The sequence below is a fragment of the Tribolium castaneum genome, chromosome 2 (assembly GCF_031307605.1).
Source record: "Tribolium castaneum strain GA2 chromosome 2, icTriCast1.1, whole genome shotgun sequence".
Classification (NCBI taxonomy): domain Eukaryota; kingdom Metazoa; phylum Arthropoda; class Insecta; order Coleoptera; family Tenebrionidae; genus Tribolium; species Tribolium castaneum.
Window position 1 is genome coordinate 21205576 of NC_087395.1, and position 22209 is coordinate 21227784.

At 30.7% G+C, this 22209-nt stretch overlaps 1 protein-coding gene across 1 annotated transcript; it reads left to right on the forward strand.

Moving 5' to 3' along the window:
* On the forward strand, nucleotides 1–18300 carry osy (oskyddad). Its single transcript, XM_962266.5, has 9 exons — nucleotides 1–155; nucleotides 4447–4640; nucleotides 7525–7684; nucleotides 10301–10657; nucleotides 12610–13248; nucleotides 13298–13475; nucleotides 15517–15703; nucleotides 17582–17847; nucleotides 17903–18300. The coding sequence occupies exons 2-9, from the start codon at nucleotides 4459–4461 to the stop codon at nucleotides 18202–18204; spliced, it is 2271 nt and encodes a 756-aa protein (XP_967359.1). The 5' UTR covers nucleotides 1–155; nucleotides 4447–4458; the 3' UTR covers nucleotides 18205–18300.
* The last annotated feature ends 3909 nt before the right edge of the window (nucleotides 18301–22209 follow it).

Consider the following 22209-nt stretch of genomic DNA (forward strand, 5'->3'; position numbering starts at 1 on the left):
TAGTTGCCCATGTGACCATGGACTTCCCCACTGCTGAACTTGGCGCTCGTCATTAAATCTTCAAATGATTCAAAAACAAAACATTCGAATTGTTGTAGAGAGTGGTCGCTTTGTTAGTGGGTGCTAGAAATTTTGGAATTTTCGGACTCGTCCAGGTAAGAACTCGGTTTCCAAACAATTTGTGCAACAAATACATGTTATTAAAACAGTGTGCAATCGCGGCTAAGTTTTGAATTGAAATAATAGATGTGCTAATTTCCTCGATACGTTGCGAAAAACTGCGTTACTGCAACAATTATTTAATTCATCGGAAGCAGTAAGACCTCATGCTACGAGCCGTTAAATTTATGTAGCATTTAACTAGGCATTATCAAATTCCGCTGCAAATTGGAAAGTCACTAATGAATTTTTAAATATTTAACATTAGTCACAGGTTCATAAAATCGCAAATTACGCATTTTATTGATGTAATATGTCATGGAATCATTTGTCCAGCTTGTATTAAATGAAAAGTAAACACGGAAACGTCGTCAAATTTTTAGCAAACGAAACAACAATATTACAGTAATTTAGTTAAGTTTTCTGAAACGATTTTCCAGGTATTGTTCGTCTTGAAAATTGTAGTAATGGCTAAATTGGGCAATTTATCCAATTGTTAGTTATTGTTATGAAAATTAGACAATCAATGGCATAAAAATATGTTTTCCAAGTTTCATTCTAAGTGTTACAAATTCTGCGAAACGACCCACCAGACAGGCAGACATAAACTTGACATACAGAAGAAAATTTCATCAATAACCTTACCTTGAATGAAATCAATAAGATAGTGGCTGAATTAATTATAGTGGACTTAATAATAACCGTCCCTGGTCTACATTAAATAATTCAAAAGAATGTACCAATTTTCCATTTTTTTGTAAATTAATTTTTAATTGCATAAGGATGTTACAAGATAATCGATTCTATAGCTATTATATAAATCTAATATGACCTACTTCTTCGCTTCGTGCTGTTGCTTTTACACCTAATTGTTGTATTGTCTTAATTTCGTAACACAAAATTAAAAATCAAAGTTCATAAAAAATGTTTTCTGGGAATTACTTGACAGTGACGAATCGCACAATTTAAATATTGGCATTTTCTGTTTATAAATATTTAATACATTGTTTTATTTTTGGTGCAACCTTCTGATTTTATCGGTTAATGAACAGAAGAACAAGTAAGACCGTGTTCAGCACTTAGCTAATACGCATTAAATTTGAAAATAGTGTTAAGAATGTAAAAGAATACAGAAAACATACACCGACAGGTAACGCATTTACATTTAAATGCTTTATTGTTGTGTAAATTGCGATTTATTAAATTTTTTGCATTTTGTTGTCTTTGAATGATTCTCAGCCAAATCACATGAGGTCTTCTCAAATAAAATGTGAACTTACCTTGGTTAGCTAAACTAGTTTTGTTGGAGGATTTGCAAACAACATATGCAAATTTATATTTTCGGTAAAAATTGTAATGGACTTACCTTGTACACACTTCTAAAGCTGGGTAATACTGTATTATTACTATTAACTAAAAATTAAAAAAGAATTCGTAGTGTATTAAAAACTATGACATGCTTATTTATTAATTATTATTAGTAAAAAAATTAAATAGGTAGTTTCAATAAAATTTATTAGTTTTTTTAAATATTCTTTCAACTTCCTGATTTCAACCGGTCACAAACCTGAAACTAAATCAGAAATTTTACATGTAAATATGCTAATATAAAATTAGCTGATTGCAACCGATTTTATAATACTTAGTAAATTATTTTCAAATTTATTGCTTGAGAATGTATAGTGTTTTCTAGCAGTTATACCATTACAACCATCATATACCAAACGACACATAACTTTAAAGTCATAACTCATAACTCATAAGTTAGCTGAAATTTTAATGTAGGTGGTTGAAAACACTAAAATACTACCACAAATATTTGAACAAGTTTGAATTTTTTAGATAATATGTACAGGATGAGAATACTAAAAGTATTTTTTTATAGATATATAAAAACTAATAAGTCGCAGACAATTTAGCTATTAAATACCTATTTTGTATTTTTTCTGTCTGCGAATTTTTTCAGAATTTTTCTACGATTTCTTACCTATAATGCCTCTAATTAAAACTAATTAGTTGATTTGGTAGTTAATAGTGCCACAAAAATCGATATCATTTCTTGTACTTAAATGTTGTTTTATGATAAAAATACGTAAAAAAATGTTGCCAACCGCAAAAATACTTAATCAAGTATAGATTAAAAATTAAAATAAACACTTTTGGTGCTAGCAAAAATATTTATAAAATTTCTTTGTTTAAAAACACTATATTTAAGCATCGTTGTTTTGGAATAACACTAGAAATAATTTTTTTTTGAGTAAATTGGATTAATTTTATTGATGTTAATATTTTTAATTAATTAATTTTAATTAAAGGTAAATAAAAGAACAGAAAAATTCTAAAAAACATAAACATAGAGAAACACAACGCCAAATTCGGCGCAACTATTAGTTTTTAGATTTTTTTACCTTCAAAATCACCCTGTATCTAGTACTGGCATGACAAAATAGGTCTTTTTAATGATTTTAAAGTATTAATTCAATTTTACAACAACCAAGACAGATGTTCACGCCATAGTTTGCATAACAAGAATAATTCAAAAACAAATCTTTAAAAACTAACATGTGTAGAAAAATACAAACTATTAAAAGCAATCTCTTACTTCGGTGTGACCATTTGTTGTTTATGTTTTTATTCTATTAGCTTTTAATTTAGTTCCATTTTTTCAATTTCACTGTTTCTTGTTTTTTGTGTTTTTGTTATCAAAAAAATATATACATATATTTTCTAAATTGTAAAATGTTAAAATTAAAAAATGTTATTTCATCACTTTTGCTGTCGTTAATTTGATTTTTTGTCATTAATTTTAAGCATTTTGTCGTTCATATTTTGTTTATTACTACATATCTAGCTGTTTAGTAATTTTTTGTCCTTTCTTTTTGGGGGGGGGCATTAACCACACTTCCTCTAAAATTTAAAATAAAATATAAATTTATAATAATAATTTTTATTATAATAAAAAAGAGTCGAGCATGGAAATTAGACAGAGTCTTTAATATTTAATTAAGAAACAAACTTATAAAGCAGAATACAATTTTAAATTAAATCCAAGAAAAATCAATTAAACTTCCGGACATCTAGAAAAAAATGTACTACATACTTATTTTTAACTGCACTAAAAAAATGTGCTCTCATGTACCACCATTTATACTTTTGTACCCTTTTGACAATAAGTTTTGTTTTTTTAACAAATTGTATCTAGAGAATTTTTATAAGCAGGTACACAATATTTGTACCAATAAATGCGTTACGAAGACTTTTAGCTTTTTTTCCCAATAAGTTACAAAGAATCAAAGTAGTTGAAACATCTCAAGTCACAAAAATCAAAAGAAATTAATAAATTATAACAGTAGAGACTGTGGTTTTGCCAACTAAACCGATTAACCTGCCACATATATTGTTGTAAAGTAACAACTAAATACTGGAAGTTAGTTAAAATAAGTCTCAATGCTAATTGAAATTCTATGTTTAATCACTTTACAAAAAAACTACCTAAGTCAAATTTGTAATTTATTAAAAAGTCCCACACGTGGCACGTGAAACATCATACATAAACATTGTTGTTCTCAGTATCGTGTTTTTCGACGATTTTAAAAATAATCCCACATTTACAAACCTGTCCGTGTTGTCCTCTTCACACGTGCAATTAAACGGTATTTTTTACAATTATTATTATTACCAAAGAAAATAGGTGCTTATATTTTTTAAATAATTTTCCTGTAATTGGTCTTTACGTACATCAGCAAGACATGTAAGTTATTTATTAGTATCATGATGTCCATGTCGAAGTGATTTAATGCCAGAACATAATTAAAGAATTATGTTGTATTAATTACATACCGACAAGTATGACACGATCCATATTTTGCAACATTTCACCTTTTGCAATAATTATCGTAAAAATTGTACAGAAGATGAGTTACTTAAAAGTTTATGTACATTGCCTATAAATAAATTCTCAATTAGCAGTTTTATGCAAATGGATAATCCGATTAGCGGTGAATTATCAATAGCTTTGTGTAATTTGAATACAAATGTACACACGTATTATGCAATTGTAAATAATCGAATGAAGTTCACGATCGCCGAACAATTTGTATTTGAGTGTCAATGTTCAAGGACGTCTGCAAACACGTCGAAATTCTTTGGAAGAACACATAATTGATACCAAAGTGTACATTTAAAACACATTTACTCACCTTTGACTAACAATGAACAATTAGCGTGACGCACGTCGTTTTCTTCCACAGCCAAAATTTTGTACAATGTTACGATTTTTCTTTCCAGTAAAGAATCACAATGCCGGAAGGACCAAGCGATCTGGAACTGCGCAGGAGGCAGTTTAAAGCCCAAATGTCCACAGTACAAACTCGTCGACAGCAGGCCGTTTGTGTTCGACGAGCTTACAAAAGATACGGCACCAAAAGCAACCCCTACGTTATTTTAGATGGGTTGAACATGACCGTGCCGAAAGGTGCCATGTAAGTATAGCGAAAATTCAAATAATTATTATTCAACTTTAAAAGTAAATGGAACAGGTTTTGCTGCTTATTTCCTGTTTACTGTGTTTTGTTTTGGACAGAATTACTAGCAGGATTCCGAGTTTTTTTTACTGTTTATAAGATCATTTTTTGTATTTACATACAACGTGAATAAATTGCCAGATATTTTCTTGTAAAAGTTCGGATTGAACGCTGAAACTTTTGGATTATCCTTGAAATACAAGGCGAGCCAGGACCAGCGAAAACTTTTGTCCGATGATCAATTAGGTAAATGAAATGTTTTTTGTTAAAATTCTTGGAGGTAATGCTTAAGATAACCAATTTCATCTTACAACCTAAGTGTTTTTAAATTGTTTCCAACTTTGAATAAATAGCTGGTAATAATATACAAAAGCCTCAAAAGCCTGTTATATTATTTTTACTTTAAAATTATATTAATTATATGTACTTTTCAAAATATTCCACTTTAAATAGCCTTTTGCTTCACCATTAATTTTTTTCACATTTTTTCATCAAATATTCAAAAGATAACCATTTTTGAAAAACTACTTCACTTTTTCGAAATATTTATAATTTGGCGACTAGGCCACATTAGATTTTTTTTTACAAATCTTCACTTTAGAGACTTCTGTTAAAAAATAACTAAAAATTGGTTCATAGTTTTTCACTAAATTGTCTATTTAAAAAAAAAATTGGTGCATTGTTTGGTGCAGAATTTTAATATCAAATTATTTTGTAAAAAATGTTGGCTTCTATTCTATTATCTATGAACAAAATTGTAATTAATTAACATAATATTATTGTGTACTTCCAAACCATTCAAACTCCAAAATAAGCAAATAAGTCAGTGTAGTTTATCACACAGACAGTTGACCAGCTGACAATGTAATTTTCAGTATTCCAATAAAAAATATGAAAAAAGATTTGGAAAGTCCTAATCACTTTGTTTCGTAGTTCTTCAATTCTCAAAACGCTTTTTCTTTGTTATTCTTTTGGTAAAGCAGTTTTAATCTGCATTCGTTGAGTTGAATATTAAAATAAAAATTTCATTTAGTTGCACGAGTTGCACTTTGAACAAATTTAATTTCAAACACTTCAGTCACCAAAAAATTATAGCAACTTAACAAAACACTTTTTTACCTGTGAACGCTTTTGGGTCTATGAAATTTCTCTACATGATATTGTTAAAACAACCAAAACTTGTAATTTTTTGTAATTCATTATCAATAATGTTTGTAAAATGTCAATCAGTTACGTAAATTGTCAGTTTATTTTCGATAACTTTTTTATACCTAAATTCGAAATAAACTGGGTTTCAAGGATTACTGATATAAATTCCGGTAAAATAAATTACGTAGAGGTGAAATAGTTCAAAAAGTGTAGTTACAAAATTTTACTTTTTTTTATCAAAACTTGGATTTGGATCCATTTTGCACTCGAAATATAGTTTAATTTACGTAAAAGTTGTGTAAAATGACAGGTTATTTTCCATTTTTGATTACTTTTATGAAGCAGTAGTTTAGGAGTAGACAAAAGGCTCGTTATGTTAGTTACATTCGGTTCACTTTCATAAAAACCATTGTGGTGGAAATTGGGTACTCTTGGCATTAACTTTTATATGAGTTGTCATGGTAACAGGTTAGTCAATTCCACCACAATGGTTTTTATGAAAGTGAACACAGTTTCAAAACCCGGCACTTTTTTAGATTTTTTTTCGATTTGGATCCTTTTTGAACTTGAAATTATTCAAATAAGTATCATTGTACCTTTTTTACTCACTTTACAAGTAAAAGGAGCTAATGTTACGAAAATCAAAAAATAAAATAATCGCTTTATATTACCGCTATTACACGGTATCAGAAGAAACAATTTCTATGATTTTAAACTAACATTTTCGTCAAGTAAGATATTAGTGTTGTAAGTAGTTAAATTTGTAGAAATTTAATTGTGAATGAATATAAATAACAGTTTCTATCTATTTATCTTTTTAGTGTATTCTGTATTTTTTTTTGTTTGTTTTTTTTATAAAATAGTTTACTTTCTGCTTATTTTATTTATGTATACAATATTTACATAAAGTTTAAAGTTGGTTATTTACATTTCCTACAACTTTATATTATTCTCATGGTAGGGCAAACAGCAGCAACTGTTGAATTTTCATCAAAAAAGTATCACACTATTTTTTAACATACAGGGAGCATGTTGTTATGGGGATTTTAACGTTTACCATTTCGAATACTGCAACAATAGTCAATAAGAGACATTTATGTGTTAATTATTTTTTGAATGACAGTATAGAAGCAAAAATAAAAAATAGGGTGTTCCATTTAAAATTTTATTTTTATGGTGTTTGACATTAAAGAGACATTCTAACTTCTATATTGCAACTCCCCAAAAAATATTAATAATTTTGAAAAAAACAAAAAGTAAACTTAGAATTTAATAAAGAATTAAAGTAGTTCGAGTTAAGTTGATATTTATTTTGCAATGAGAAAATATCAAGTTAATCGGGAATTATTTTTTTAAGCTGCCTCAATTCAATTTTTTTATTTTTGATTTTATGTAACGTTTTTTATGCTTCCGTTAAAAAACTTAAACTCTTGAACTTAAACTTTTCACTCGAAGATAAACAATCTCTTTATCGTTTTGTATAATAAAACTCTCAATTGTGTACAAATTTATTTAAAAATTTTAACATTTAATGCTAAGCTCAATAAATTATGTTAAAGTAAATAAAATGCAACAAACATTACAAAAAAGTTAATTTAAACGTTGTTATTTAAAACCGAACCACTGAATTTGTAATGTTACTTATTAATTTTCAAGCCTCGGACTAAACTACAATAAATCAATTTCTTTCCAGATATGGATTATTAGGGGCCAGTGGTTGTGGTAAAACAACTCTTCTCAATTGTATAGTTGGTAGAAAACGATTAAATTCGGGAGAAATATGGGTGTTGGGTGGCACACCAGGATCCAGAGGAAGCGGTGTTCCTGGACCACGTGTAGGATATATGCCACAGGTAGGTAATCCCAACACTTGCACAGATTATGAGCAAACCAGTTGTGTGGTTTTACGTGTTGCGTCTGCAATGCGTAAAAATCATAAGAAAAGGTCGATCTCCTGGGAAAACCAGTTAATTAAAATTGTTGTAGAATTTTTGTACGGGGGCAACCTTGTAAATACATTCCAATTTTTTTTTTTTGGAAGTCTGAATCATTTTTTACCTGAATTAAGTAAGAGTAGGACAATTTCGTAAACTTGCTTCATTTCAATTTTTTGGTGGTTGGCTTTGAAGGTTTTCCAACCATCGATGCTAAAAGTAATGAGTACTTTGACACTGATTGCCACTGACCAAGGCAACATACGGGCTGTCCCAGCGAGTTGCATGTAAAAAATTTAATCTTTTTTTACCAAAGCCATAAATACTAACTCTTTGACTCTCCTGAAAATATTTTCAAGTACATAAACTTATGTGTTTTTTAACACCTATATTTTTTGCATTTTTGGATGTAGCTTTTAACATTGTTGATTTTAAGCTTAATTGGTATTCAACACGTGGTAGAATTTGTTAATCTCGTAGAAATGGTCCATTTAATCTAAAGCCTTGAAAGGGAATTTGTATTGAAGATTTCAAAATCAAACCCTTCCGTGTATAAAATTTTATTAAAATTCAAGCGCTTTCGGCTGTAATTCATCATTAGTAAAGAGTGGATCTTAGGAAACTTCCCTAACTCGCAATATTTAAGGGCTTTTCTTGAAATTAGAAACAAATCTGTTTTGTTAAAAATGTAAATATTTGACACAATTTTTATATTTCTTAAATACTTAAATTGACTTATATCCTAAATATGTTTTGAGCATTCTAACGTTGTGTTTAATCCTTCTAATTTAATATGAGATATTTTTTCAATTTTTTTATTATAAAAGGTATTTAGTTTAAGATAATAATACAACAAAATTTTCAATTTACGTGTTTTTTGATTTCTCAAAAAGATCTTTTTTAAAGATTTTCTCTTTCTTAAACTTCTAGTAATTTTGGAGATTCATGAGCTCTTGCAAAAACACACTATTTTAGTCAAGCCACTTTGAAAAACAATGACTTGCATTTTAAACTTTAGGCATTTGAAACTAAATGTATTTAAACAGATAATTTAATTTTAATAATTTTTCAGAAGCAAAAACAAAAAATAGGTGTTCTTCACTTCACATTTAACTTTTTCAAATTACTCAAGTGTTAACAAACTTCCTAATTGTTTAGGTTCCTAATTGCAATGCGCTAAATAATTAATATAGGTTTAAGTTTGAACTTTTCCCTTTAGAGTGGTGAAAGTTTTACTTTTCTAAGATCCTTAGTTTTTGTGTACTAAATTTAAAAAAAATGCGTGTTTTTGTCAAAAAAAAAAATTTTTTTCAAAAATTAAACAAAATCGAAATTTTGATCAAAATCATCAGTATTATTAAAAACTAAGTCCAAAAATGCAGTGAGATTTTGGATTTTTCATATAAAAAAACATAAGTTCGTATTGTAACTTATTTCTGCAACATAGCCTAAAATAATTTTAGGTGATGCAAGGAATTTTTTTGTAGGTCTTTTTTTAAATTTATATTCTTTTGGTAAAACAGTGTTAAAAGATATATATTAATTGAATTGAGTCATAAAATACAAATGTGTATTTAACGTACTGGCAGGGGTAGCATTTTGTTAGCAAAATATACAATCACTAAATTTAATTTCAAACACTGTAATCTCCAAAAAATAATTACAAATAAACAAGACACTTTTTTACTTTTGAATGTTTTATACTTATAAAATTATAAAAGTCAATTAAATAATGTTCCGAAATTTTGAAAAAAAGTCGTCTAAAAGACTATAGGTTTTCCTAGTTTCCTGTAAAACAAACAAACCTGTAGTTTTTTATATCTAATTCTTTGAACTTTTTCTTATCAAAAAAGTTTGTAAAATGTGATTCGTTTTTTATGTAAATTGTCAGAATATTTTCTACAGGGTGTATCAAAAATACGTGTGATAATTGTAACACGGAATAAAACTTTTTACTTTTGCAAAATTTTTATTTATATTTTTCACTGATTTGCCCATTTCTTTTGTGCAAACGCGCCGGTCAGTGTTATAATTAATAATTAGTTGGTATTCGTAGCAACAATTTTCATTGTTGTTTTAAATTGTTTAAATTGTCCGTTTCTATCACAACAAAAAGAGTTCGGCTCATATTTTGGTACTCATAGGCGGGTATACATTTCAATATGTTATCTTTTTCCAAATTTTAAGTAAATTTGGGAATTATTTATTAAAAAATTACAAATGGAAAAAATGTTTTATTTGTTGAAATCTGTTACCAGTTAAAATAAAGACACGTATTTTAGATACACCCTGTATACTTTTTTATACCTAAACTTGATCTAAACTTGGTTTAAAAGTTTTTTAAGTTCTTCGGCTTCTTCGGCAAAATCAACAGTCAAAAAATGCAGTAAAATTTAAGGAGTTCCATTTAAATATATAAGTTTGTATTGAAGCGTATTTTTGAAAAAGTGCATATTTGAAAATAATTTAGTTAGTAGCTACGACTTTTGTTGAAAAAATGTTTACTTTTCAATTATCTAAACATATTTTTATCAGGAAATCGCCCTTTATGGCGAATTCACAATCCGAGAGACGCTCAAATACTTCGGCTGGATCTCCGGAATGACGACCCAGCAAGTCGAAGACAAACTCGGATTTCTAGTCAGTTTTTTGATGTTGCCAGACGCCGACCGCTTGGTAAAAAACCTGAGCGGTGGTCAGCAGAGACGCGTGTCCTTAGCTGCGACCCTTATTCATGAACCCGAACTGCTGATCCTTGACGAGCCCACGGTGGGCGTAGATCCGCTGTTGCGGCAAAACATTTGGAACCATTTGGTCGAAATTACCAAACACGGAAGGACAACGGTCATTATTACGACCCATTACATCGACGAAACGAGGCAAGCCCATCTGGTGAGTAAAAATGCAGCATTGTTTTATTTATAGAAAAAGTGTTTAAAAATATGTTTTGCATTTAGCTTGCTTGTAAATGCTCAAGGCTTCTGATATCATTAATTGTCACCATTAGCACTATTTTTCAAAACGGTTATTTATGCAATTACAGTCTTCTGAATAGAATTATTACCTATTTTACAGCAGATATTGCGAACTCCTTGACCATATTCCAGCAAAGTTCCAGATTGTGTAATTGCGTAGGCGCACATTTTGATGACTCATTTTTCAAATTCTTAATTATATTATTAGAAAAATTTGCAAGAAGAAAGGTTGCGTTTGGTTGTGTTGCTTCATACATGTTTATAAATTTTGCAAAACAAAGGACAAATAATGAAAAAACGCATCTGTTTAAAAATAATTATGAAAACATGTCATATACAACCGATAATTATCACCTGTCTTAAGATCTTTTGTTTTCGCGTACTCATCACGTAACAATTTAAAACTTATTAACGTCCCGTAAATATTATTCTGGTCTTGCGAACCAAATTAACGATTAAACAAAAAACTCATATACGTCAGACCTCATAATTAATGAAATTTTAAACCTCTCTTCCTATGTCAATGTCGAGTTTTGTAGTTGATTACCTTGATCTGCATATAAACTTTTCGCTTTGATAAACATCATTGGAAATTTTACTACTATCGCCAAATCTCGGGAATTACCACAGATCCAAAAAGGTGGCGGACAACTTGAGTCACAGTGCATTTTTCACGTCTTTGTAATTTACCTGAAATTCTAAAAAAATCGTAGGTAATTTTATGTAGAAGAACATTTTGACCAATTTGTAAATTGTTTACTTGTAAAGTGTGGTTTTTCACTTTTTCTTAGTTAACTATAAGTTAACGTCGACGATTTCTTGTCCATAGGTATACTTTGTAGTAATGCAACAAAGTGACTAATTAAATTTTTGAAAAAACATGTTAATTTTTAATTTGCATTTTGATACTGGAGCGGTTGGTTATTTTCTTATGAATTTTGGTAGAACTGTGAACTGCTTCAAAAGCGGTCTCCATCAGGGTATGGAGATAAACTTCTTTCAAAAAGTTGGACCAAACTTTCTAAGTTGGGTACATTTTGAACATTAAGAGAACTGTCAAAATGATCAAAAATAATGTGTTTTTACACTTTTTTACTTTTATACATAATTCAAAATCGATAATAATTTTCAACCGGAAACTATTTTGGCGCCTCCAACTAGCACTTCCTTCCAAATAAATTTTTAAAGCGGTAATTTTAAAAAAATCTCATTCACAAAAAAAATTTTCTAAAGGTTGTTTTTGTCTTGCTATTGCTAGTCTTCCTTAAGAGCCGATTTATAGAAAACTCAATTAAATTGGGCTATTAAAAGTTAAAAACGCCAATAGACCAAATTCAATTTGGTCACGTGATCAGTTAATCATGCATTTAATTGTAGATTAAATTAATGACGCTTCTATAAACCGGCCTTAGTTAAAAAAATTTAAAACATTTACTTACAACAAAGTTTGTACTTTTTTTCTTTAATGTACTAAAAGTTTGACTTTTCTAAGATTCTTAGAGCCGACTTACAGAACATTTTAATTGCAATAAAATTTTAATTCGGGATTAACTTGACATTTATCATTTAAAAGGTAACTTTATTCGAATTAGTTTAACTCTAAATTAAATCTAACGAGTCTGTAAACCAGCCCCTAATGTAGTTTTTTAATAAAAACATTTTTAACATGTGGTGTGCTTATTCGGGTCCTGACTTTAAAACCTACCGATGGGTCCTTTGTGGTCCTTTCATTTGAAAACATTTATAGGAAAAAAATCGAAACGTTTTAGATGAACAATTCGAAGCACTAATAAATCACAAACAAAAGTAAAATTAGTGCTTCATGTTTCATAGTATTTTTTTATATTGATGACAAACGAAATTCCCTAGATCGGCCTAATGCGCGGTGGATATTTCCTGGCCGAGGAATCCCCCGAACGCCTCATCTCCCAATTTGGGGCCGAAAGCCTCGAAGATGTTTTCCTCAAACTGAGCGTCATCCAAAACATGGGCAAAAGGCGTCGCTCTAGCATCCTCCAAGGAGTCACAGAAACGATCCAAGTCCCCAGCGGAACAATCAACGAAGCCGCTGTGATCGACGACGAAGTCGGCGAAATTTCCGGAGAGTTCGGAGACAACGTCTCCATGTCCAGTCGAGGGGGGCGCGTCTCCATAGCCCCCGAGCCCACCGAAAACGCCCCTCCGGAGCTCCCCCCAGAGGAAGAGCCCCCGATGACGTTCGCGGATTATTTCAAAATCGTCAAACTGAACCACATGAGGGCCCTCATTTGGAAGAACTTCCTCTGGATGTGGAGAAATGCGCCTGTTATGGCCTTCATAATCGGACTGCCTGTTGTCCAAACAATTCTGTTTTGTCTGTCCATTGGGCACGACCCCACTGGACTACCCCTAACTGTAGTTAACTACGAATTGGACCAGTCTGAAGTGTGTAAAGTTACACCGGGTTGTAACAGTACACGGCTGAGTTGTAACTATTTGCACTTTTTGAAAAACCGGACTTTGGAACTTGTAATTTGGTGTGATTGTGTTTTTGAATAAAACTAATCACTTGTTGTAGAGTTTTTACGAAAATGAAGAGGAAGGTAAAGAGAAGGTGCGGCACGGGAAAGCTTGGGCAACTTTAGTGTTTCCGAGTAATTTTTCGGATTCGTTGAGGTCAAGGATTAATGGAGGTCGAAGTGTGCCCGATTGGGATTTGGTCACGTCGTCGGTTGCGGTGTATCAGGACAAGTCAAGTAAGTTTATTTTTCTTAAATAACACTGGTTTGTAACGAAATCCTTCTTTAAATAAAATTGGTATGAATATGAAGATTTAAACGTGCTGAAAAACCAGCGTACCTACTTAATGGTATGTGGTAGAAAAATGCTTACAAAGAACGTTAAAGTAAAAAAATCCATGTGTTAAAGTTATTGATAATTATAAATAACGAATTTTAAATAAATGATAATAATTTGTAGCAACTTTGTGTAATAATCGTGATGGCATTAAAATTTAATCAACAATAAAAATTAATTACTTTTGAAACGTTTTCCTAAGAAATATTGGGTCGCATGAATAAAATTGAGTAAATGCTTTTACTTCAAATATTGCAAGTAAGTGCTCTAAAATGTATAGAGTATTAAACAATAATGGATGTAAATACTATAAGCTTTTACTAAAAGTAAAATCATTTTTAACGAGTATTTACTTTGACATCGATTTTTTTTTCAAAATAAAGTGAATAAAAATAAAGCAAATGCTTTTTTCATTGAGCATTTACTTCAAAATTGTTCTTGCTAATTACTAATAGAATCATTTGCTTTGTTTTATTCACTTTGTTTTGAGAATACTCTCGACTTTAAAGCAAATACTTACTGAAAAATACTTTTACTTTGAGCAAAAGCTTATACTCAATTTTATTCATTCGGCCCAATATCCATTGTTGGCACCTCTACAAATTTTGTTTTTTTGATGAAGTTTAATTTTTCTAATTAAAAAAACTGCCAAGGACTGTTAATAAATGTAATAAATGTAAAATTAATTAATTAATTAAATGCTTTTATTGTCGAAGCTTGGAGAGTTAATAAATGAAGAACGGTAACATTCGGTGTCTAAATGCCTGTCATTAATTTTATAAAGCGGTATTTCTGATTTTACATGGGAAATTCACAGACGATTAGATGAGAATCATTTAAAAAGACATTGTATACACATATTAAGATAGATGTCATCAAGACAATATTCGGAAATAAAATTAACTAGACGTCCTCTGGTGATGACTTTTGAACTATGTCGAAAACAGTAAAGAAATTTTCGTAATGCCACGTTCAACTGACATTTAATGAATTGTTCAACAATTTTGCGTGTATAGTGTTAATTACTTACAATAGAAAGAATTACTTTAAAAGTACGTGGTGGTAAATACTAGCGTTGACTTTGGTTCTGTAGTTTTTCGTGGTATAAAGTATTTATTGTTGGAACTTGAAAGTGGATAAAAAGTGAAAAATATTTAAATTTTGATTACAAAGTGTTATCAAACAGTTGTCTAATTAAAGATTATAAGTAATGGATCACAGCGAACACAAAGTTTGGCTCAAGAAACCTATAAATTAGTGAAGTGTTATGAATTTTAGGTTAGAATTTTACACTGAAAAAATCATGAAATGCTGCGGTAAATCTACAAAACTACAATAAAGATTAACAACTGCTGATATATTTAAACGTAAATTATGCCAAAAGGTAGGCTTTTCAATGTCTTTGTAATAATTTTCCAATAAAGAAAGTGAACCAAACAGTCATTCGTTATTCGTGTTTTCCTCGTCATCTCTCATTTGTCAACATAAGTTTCTTGCATCAAAGATGCAATAATCATTCCGCATAGGCAATGTAATAATTGTGAAGCACCAAAATTCGCACAACGCTCAAAATATCCGAATAAACATTTTCCCGCCATTTATGGTTACTGTTTTCGACCTAGCTCAGTGGCGCCCCCAACGGTAATTTTACTTCCGAATTACACAAGATGGAAACGATACAATTACCTAGAAAACGCTATTGGTATGCAACTATTTAGATTTTTTTAGTGAGTTAATTTAAATAATTCACAGTTAAGGTTGTAAGTAAAATCAACAATTTATATAAAAAAACTATTATTATTTTTTTTGTTAATAATTTTTGTATCCGAAGCATTAGATTTATAATAACCACGCTAAAAATAATAAGCAGGGGGGAATTTTTTTTGCAGACCAGTGTAATCAGATAATAATAGGTAACTATAATTTGTTTAATTCTTTTAGATGAAAATATCGGCAGTTATATTCAAAGAGACTTGTACTTCGCTTTTGAGGACTTCTTCAAAGATTACCTAAGTTCCTGTAACATTGACACGAAGGTCGGAACAATACCAATCAGATGGGAAACGCCAGTCTACGGTTACGGCAATCCAGACTTCACAGATTTTGCGGCACCTGGTGTCATACTTACGTAAGTTTTGTTACAAACTTTTTGGGGTCTATAGGTTCTAAATTAATCTAAACACATTCATTTGACCCACTATTGTAATTTGAAAGCGGCACCTTTTGTAATACTTTCCGTTTATCATGGGTAACATCTTGGGATAGACCTAAACAAACAATTTCGTATACATATGTCTCAATAATGAAATTCTGAAAACTCATTGTGGAAAATTTGGAGTTTTGAAATGTTAAATGATTAAAGAGAAAAATACAATTTAGGTACTAAATTTATTCAGACTCTTTCTTTCTTATGTATATCTTTTTAAATGTAACAGATATTATTTTGTTACTGATAATTAGACCCAACTAAATTGATATTTTGTAATAACAATATAGTACGAAGAAATCAGATTAATTTTTATTTGAGTGAATTAAAATGAAAAAAACTTGATAAAAAACAGATATGTACATTATTTTATATATTTATTTTTCTTAAAAACAAGTAGACAAAGTTAACTTGATCTATGTTTAGTATGTATACATTAGGGTGTTCAAAAATGACGCATTATCTCAGTGGGATACAGTAGAGCTTAGATGTATAAAGTTAAAAATAGTAAAAAATCTATGTATTCGAGTTATTGATAGATAATAAATTTTAATAAACGATGAGGCAACGTTGTCTAACAATCATGATCGAACTAGAATTTGATGGATTTTTTTTGAACGGTTGGCACATCTTAAAATTTTGAATTTTTGATGAATTTTATTTTTTTTTAATTCAAAAATTGCTAGGGACTGATGGTTGATAGTGAATTCAAAAAAATAAATTGATCGTTGTCTTAGGGAACGATTATTTAGTGTGAAACATAAAAAATGAAAACTTAAAAGTTAAGAAAATGACTTTGCAGCTCGATTTTTTTTAAATAGGACTTCAGAAATTTTTAAAGAATTTTCCCGTAATCTATACTTGCTTCTTAACAATGTACCACTGAGTTAATGCGCCAATTTTTCAACATCCCTTAATTCCTTTTTTTAATTTTTGAACATCTGTAATTAATGTTACTGTTTTTTTTTGTGAGGATTGAATATTAGGTACCTACGTTTTTCATAAAAAATGAAAACTAGTTAAAATTCTGTTACAGTTATTTAAAATGAGATAATTACCTTGTGGGGGAGGAAATGGTTTATTTTAGAAGTAATATCCTATGGTAAAGAAATAATAATAATAATAATAATTGTAATAATAATAATAATAATAATAATAATAATAATAATAATAATAATAATAATAATAATAATAATATTAATAATAATAATAATACATTTATTAACGAAACAAAGACTTTTTACAAAAGACAAATGAAAGAAACCGTTTTGTTTATTATTTTTCTTAATATTTTAGTTCAATTCAATATTCAATTATTTTTTTTTGACACTTGTTTGAAGAATTCCTCTTTAACCACTCCCACTTCCATAATTTCAAAAGGCATGTAATACCTAACGAATTATTTGCCCACAATTTTTACTTTAAAGCAATAATTTCGAAACATTTTTTCAAACTACATTGCTTTTTGGTGAAGATTTTTTTTATCTTGCATCTTGTTTTTTTACTACCGCGAATTTTTAAAGGGACACCATATTGCTCTAAAAATGTTTTTTTTAAGTTTCGCTTTGATCTGGCGATGCGAATTATAAATAATTTAAGAAAACAAAAAAAATGGCAAATTTCTTACAATTTTCAGTCTGCAAAATGTAACAATGCTTTTCTGTCACTTCTTTCCACACGTGTATTATTGTAACCGGTCGGTATAGATAGATCATCGTGTAACAGATTTTTTCTAATTCCTATTTAAATGTTTGCTACTTGTTTGTTTATTCACATTTTATAGTCCGATTTTCTTTCCAGGATTATATTCTTCTTGGCAGTGGCTTTGACCTCCGGCGCTATGTTACTGGAACGAAACGAAGGAATCCTTGAGCGATCCCTTGTTAATGGAATCAGTGGAATCGAACTCCTCTCTTCCCACGTCATCACTCAATTTGCGGTCATGTTTGGCCAATCTGCCATGGTTTTAATTTTCTCATTTTACATTTTTGGCATCACCCAAAACGGAAATCTGCTTCTCGTCATTATACTTATTGTAATCACTGGCCTTTGTGGAATGTGTTTTGGTAAAGATACATTTAAATTACCGAAAAATCACTTTCTCTAACAATTTTTTTACAGGATTTGTCGTCGCGTGCAGTTGCGATAACGAAAGATCCGCCACCTATATGGCCATGGGCAGCTTTTTACCCATTGTGATGCTGTGTGGCATCATATGGCCTATAGAAGCTATGCATAGCATCCTCCAATGGATTTCCTACGTGTTGCCTTTGACGAAATCGACGGAGAGCTTGCGGTGTATTCTTGCCAGGGGTTGGGGTATTGGAACCACCGAAGTTTACGCTGGATTTGTCTCAACACTGATCTGGATTGTTGTCTTCTTAACCATTAGTATACTCTTGCTCAAATTTAAGAAGGGTTGATTGAAATATTTTTGTGATGAGTCTAGTGTATCGAGTAGTTTTATATTTGTATTAATTTAATTTGTTTTTATTTAAATAAAACGACTTTCGTATGTTCGAATGAGTGTCATTTATTATAAAATACACTAGCATTTAAATGGACAAAAAAGTTAGCATTTTTGAACTAATTCGTAATTTTTTTAGATAAAATTCGCAAAAGAACGCGAAAAACTTGCAAATCATTCGAAATCAAAGAAATTCTTGCTCATCTCATCTTAACCAGCTTAGCTAATACCATGTAATTTTATCAAGTTAGTGATTCTTGGATTATCTTTGACGTAATTCCTCAACATAATAATTGTGTTTCTAACTCAACAAAGTGAAAAGTGACAAGAAAAAAAGTCGAAAATGGTAAAAAATAAATACAATTTTTTACACCAAATCTTGTTATTTTGACCTCTCGCAAAGTTTATTCCGCGTGTCACTGAAAAATATGTTACTAAGTTTCGAAAATCCAAAAATATAAATATAAATATATAATATATAATATATAATATATAATATATAATATATAATATATAATATATAATATATAATATATAATATATAATATATAATATATAATATATAATATATAATATATAATATATAATATTATATGGAACAGGCTTCTCGTGACCAAATTTTCAATTCTTTGCCAGAAATTCATATGTTTTGTTAAAGTCCCCCCCGACCCGGGAACATACGAAGTAGGGGCCGGATTTGCAAAAATATAATTGTTCATGTCGCTTGCGGCAGTTGCAGAAATGAGAATCACTGGAGCCTTAAACAGGTGGCCTAACCCGAACATAGCTTCGTTCAAAAAATTTTCAATTATCACGACATCAAATTTTTTGTCAGATTTTAGCAACTCTTGGACATTTTTATTCGTCATGGTTTTCTCGACTAGAGTTTTTAGCATATCAAAAATAAACGTCAGATTTTCGATAACGCTAAATTTGTTCATATCAAATAATTGTTTTTTAATTTCTGTAAAAAACTAGCTAGTGTGACTAGATTTGGGAACTACATACGAACCTTCCATGGTTTCTATATTTTCGGCAACCGAGACATCGATGTAGTTTTTGATGGGTGCTTTCTGAGGATATGGGTTAATGCAAGTCACTTTGTGTCCCCGCTTTGCCAATTCTTTCGAAAGTTTGAACGGTATGGAAAAATGACTGAATGAAGGGATGAGGGCAACAACTAGAATTTCGGAGCTTTGGGCCTCATTTACAGTTTTCATTGTTGCCACCTCACTTGCCAAATGAAAACTAGAGTTTTTCATTCCTTTTTCATCATTTTAAGAAGATCTTATCTTTAATTTATTGCTCATCAAGTCATCACACTCACTGATTATTATTTGAGATAACTTTTTTTCTATTAATAGAAGGGTAAAGGTTTTATATTTTTGCTTAGGTCATATGAGGTATCTATAAATGAGAAAATATGTTTAGAAAATTTATTTTGACTTTAAATCTACAAGACAAAAATTTTTCTGTTTTGTATTTATGTTACTGATTCTTCTTTTCCTGTCTGATCCTTTTCTTGTTTAACAATAGTGACAAAGGTTGATCCTGCATTAATTTTGATCTTTGTTTCACTATGTTTCTACATCTGTAAAAAACATTAAAAAATAGTGCCTCTGTTACAAAGTTAAATGTACTTTGGATTTGTGAGTATTTCATCAAAGCTCGAGTTAAGGTTTCTTCTGAAAATTCATTCAACTGAATGCTAACAGCATACCCATTATCTTCTGCCGTTGCAAAATTATGTTCCTAATCCCCGAAAACAGGAATACCAGCTATGGGGACTCCATGGTAGACCGCTTCCACGGTACTTAGGAAACCACCATGGCTGATAAAAACCCGAATATTCGGGTGTGCTAAAATTTAATTTTTTCTGTGCCGATTACAGAAATAAACCAACCTAGAACGTCCTATTGTGGCACCCATTTCATAATTTTCACATTATTTGGCAGATTTAAAGATTAAAAAAAAATATTATCTAAATCTGTGTCGTTTGATACTTATTTGTGGAAAAGTTTTCTTTAAACCGGAAGGTGGTACAAGTAGAGTAATGCATTGAAGACAGTTTTTGCTAAGAAATTTTGCCAAAAATTCAAAGTCCCTCCCATTCCGGGGACATAAGAGGCAGGTGCTGGATTGACAAAAATGTAATTATTCACGTTATTTGAAGCAGTTGCAGAGACGAGAACCACGAGGGATGTGTAATAGTAACCTAAACCGAACAAAGCCTCGTCCAAAACACCTTCAGTTATCACAAGATCAAATTTTTTGTCAGACTTTAACAAGTTTTGGACGTTTCGATTGACGTTCCATTGGACGAGAGCGTACAGCATGTCATAAATAAACGTAAGACCTTGTGTTAAGTTCAGTTTGTCCAAATCAAATAATTGTTTCTTGATTTCTTGTAAATTAAATTCGTTATAAGTTGTAAATCTTTGAATTTACACATTTGAAGAAATTGTGGCCAGTAAGAGAAACAAGACACAATCTTTCATTATCACTCACGTGGTCTGATTATTAGCTGCGTTTAGTTTTATTTTAATGATAACGATATTTCCAGCTAAGAAACAAAAATTTTCGCGGGATTATTTAATATCTCACTCGAAGCCCACGGGAGCTTTTTCTCTGTCAGTCCGCTTAAAGCGATGCCGACAGCTGATACGTTGCAGTACTTTAGGTCTGCAACCCTGGGAATATCAATTATATCCACCTCCCGACTCGCTTTTTCCCCCGAACTCTTCAATCAAACCTCCAAAGGTAAATTAAGATAAAGTCATCAAACTTTCCCTGTAATCATTCCGTCCAACCACTTCATTGTTTCAACATGTTCAGGTCGGCTTCAAATTTCCATAAAACTTTCTGTTTGATTTTACGCAAAGTTCCCAAGATCGAATCTTTACTCCCGACACCCTCTTCACTTTCACCTCGAGATAATTTTCTAAAGCGTACGGTAATTTTTGAGCCTCATCTACACTCTCCTTTATCCTCGCCGTAAGAACGATGGCGGGTTATACACTAACACGGGAATTTGTAAGCATTAAGTTGTAAACATAACTCAGTTCAATATACGATATGATGTATTTCCGAAAAATTGCCGCGCGTGAAGCTTGATGCCGAAACTCCATTATGGGATTAAACGTGATCTATGAATTCCGGATTTAGGCAAACAAAAACTCGCGTTGTAACCAAAATATTGCATTAAAAGTTGTCCCAAAATAATGCGACCTACTTTTTCGGAAATCTCTTTATTGTGTAGTCCTGGGGCCGACATCCGGCCCTTCCAATAAATTTCTCTATAACTAAGGAATTTGCATTTGCATATGAAATTTCAATTTCTCTTCTTTTTCGTCCCTTTTTTATCCAATGCAAGAGAACGGCAATTTCCTTGAGATATTGATTTCAACAATACATTGATATGTAGAGCGAGCTCAGATCTTGTTTCCCTAAATTGCAAATCGCGTGACGGACAGGCTTGAATTAAAATCAACAAAAAATTGAACGAATAATTGGGCGCTCACTGTTGTAACATTTCCTTGGAAGAACGGCAATTACAGACACTTGATGATATACGATCCGCATTCGTGTTCAATAAACTTCCATAAACTCCGAAAGTTTCCGCATTTTTTAAAGTAAGCGTGCCTTCTGTCAGGGATAATAACTTCATTTGTAACCACTCGCACACAATGCTTCTTCAACGGCTGTTTTATTGACTCAAAAATCAAATGATGGTTATTTTAAGAAAACCAGGAATTTGTTCATCTTGTTGGGTTTGAAAATATTCGGGAAATTTCCCCGAAATGCCGCTCGTTTTAAAATTTAAACAATTTCTCAAAGCCGGGCCATTTATTCGCGCTCGTTGATTTTACACAAGCTCCCAATCGACCCGCCATCATCTCCCCGTAGTGCAGTTGAATTCGAAATATGCGAATAAAACTATCCGTGAACGGATTTCGTAAAA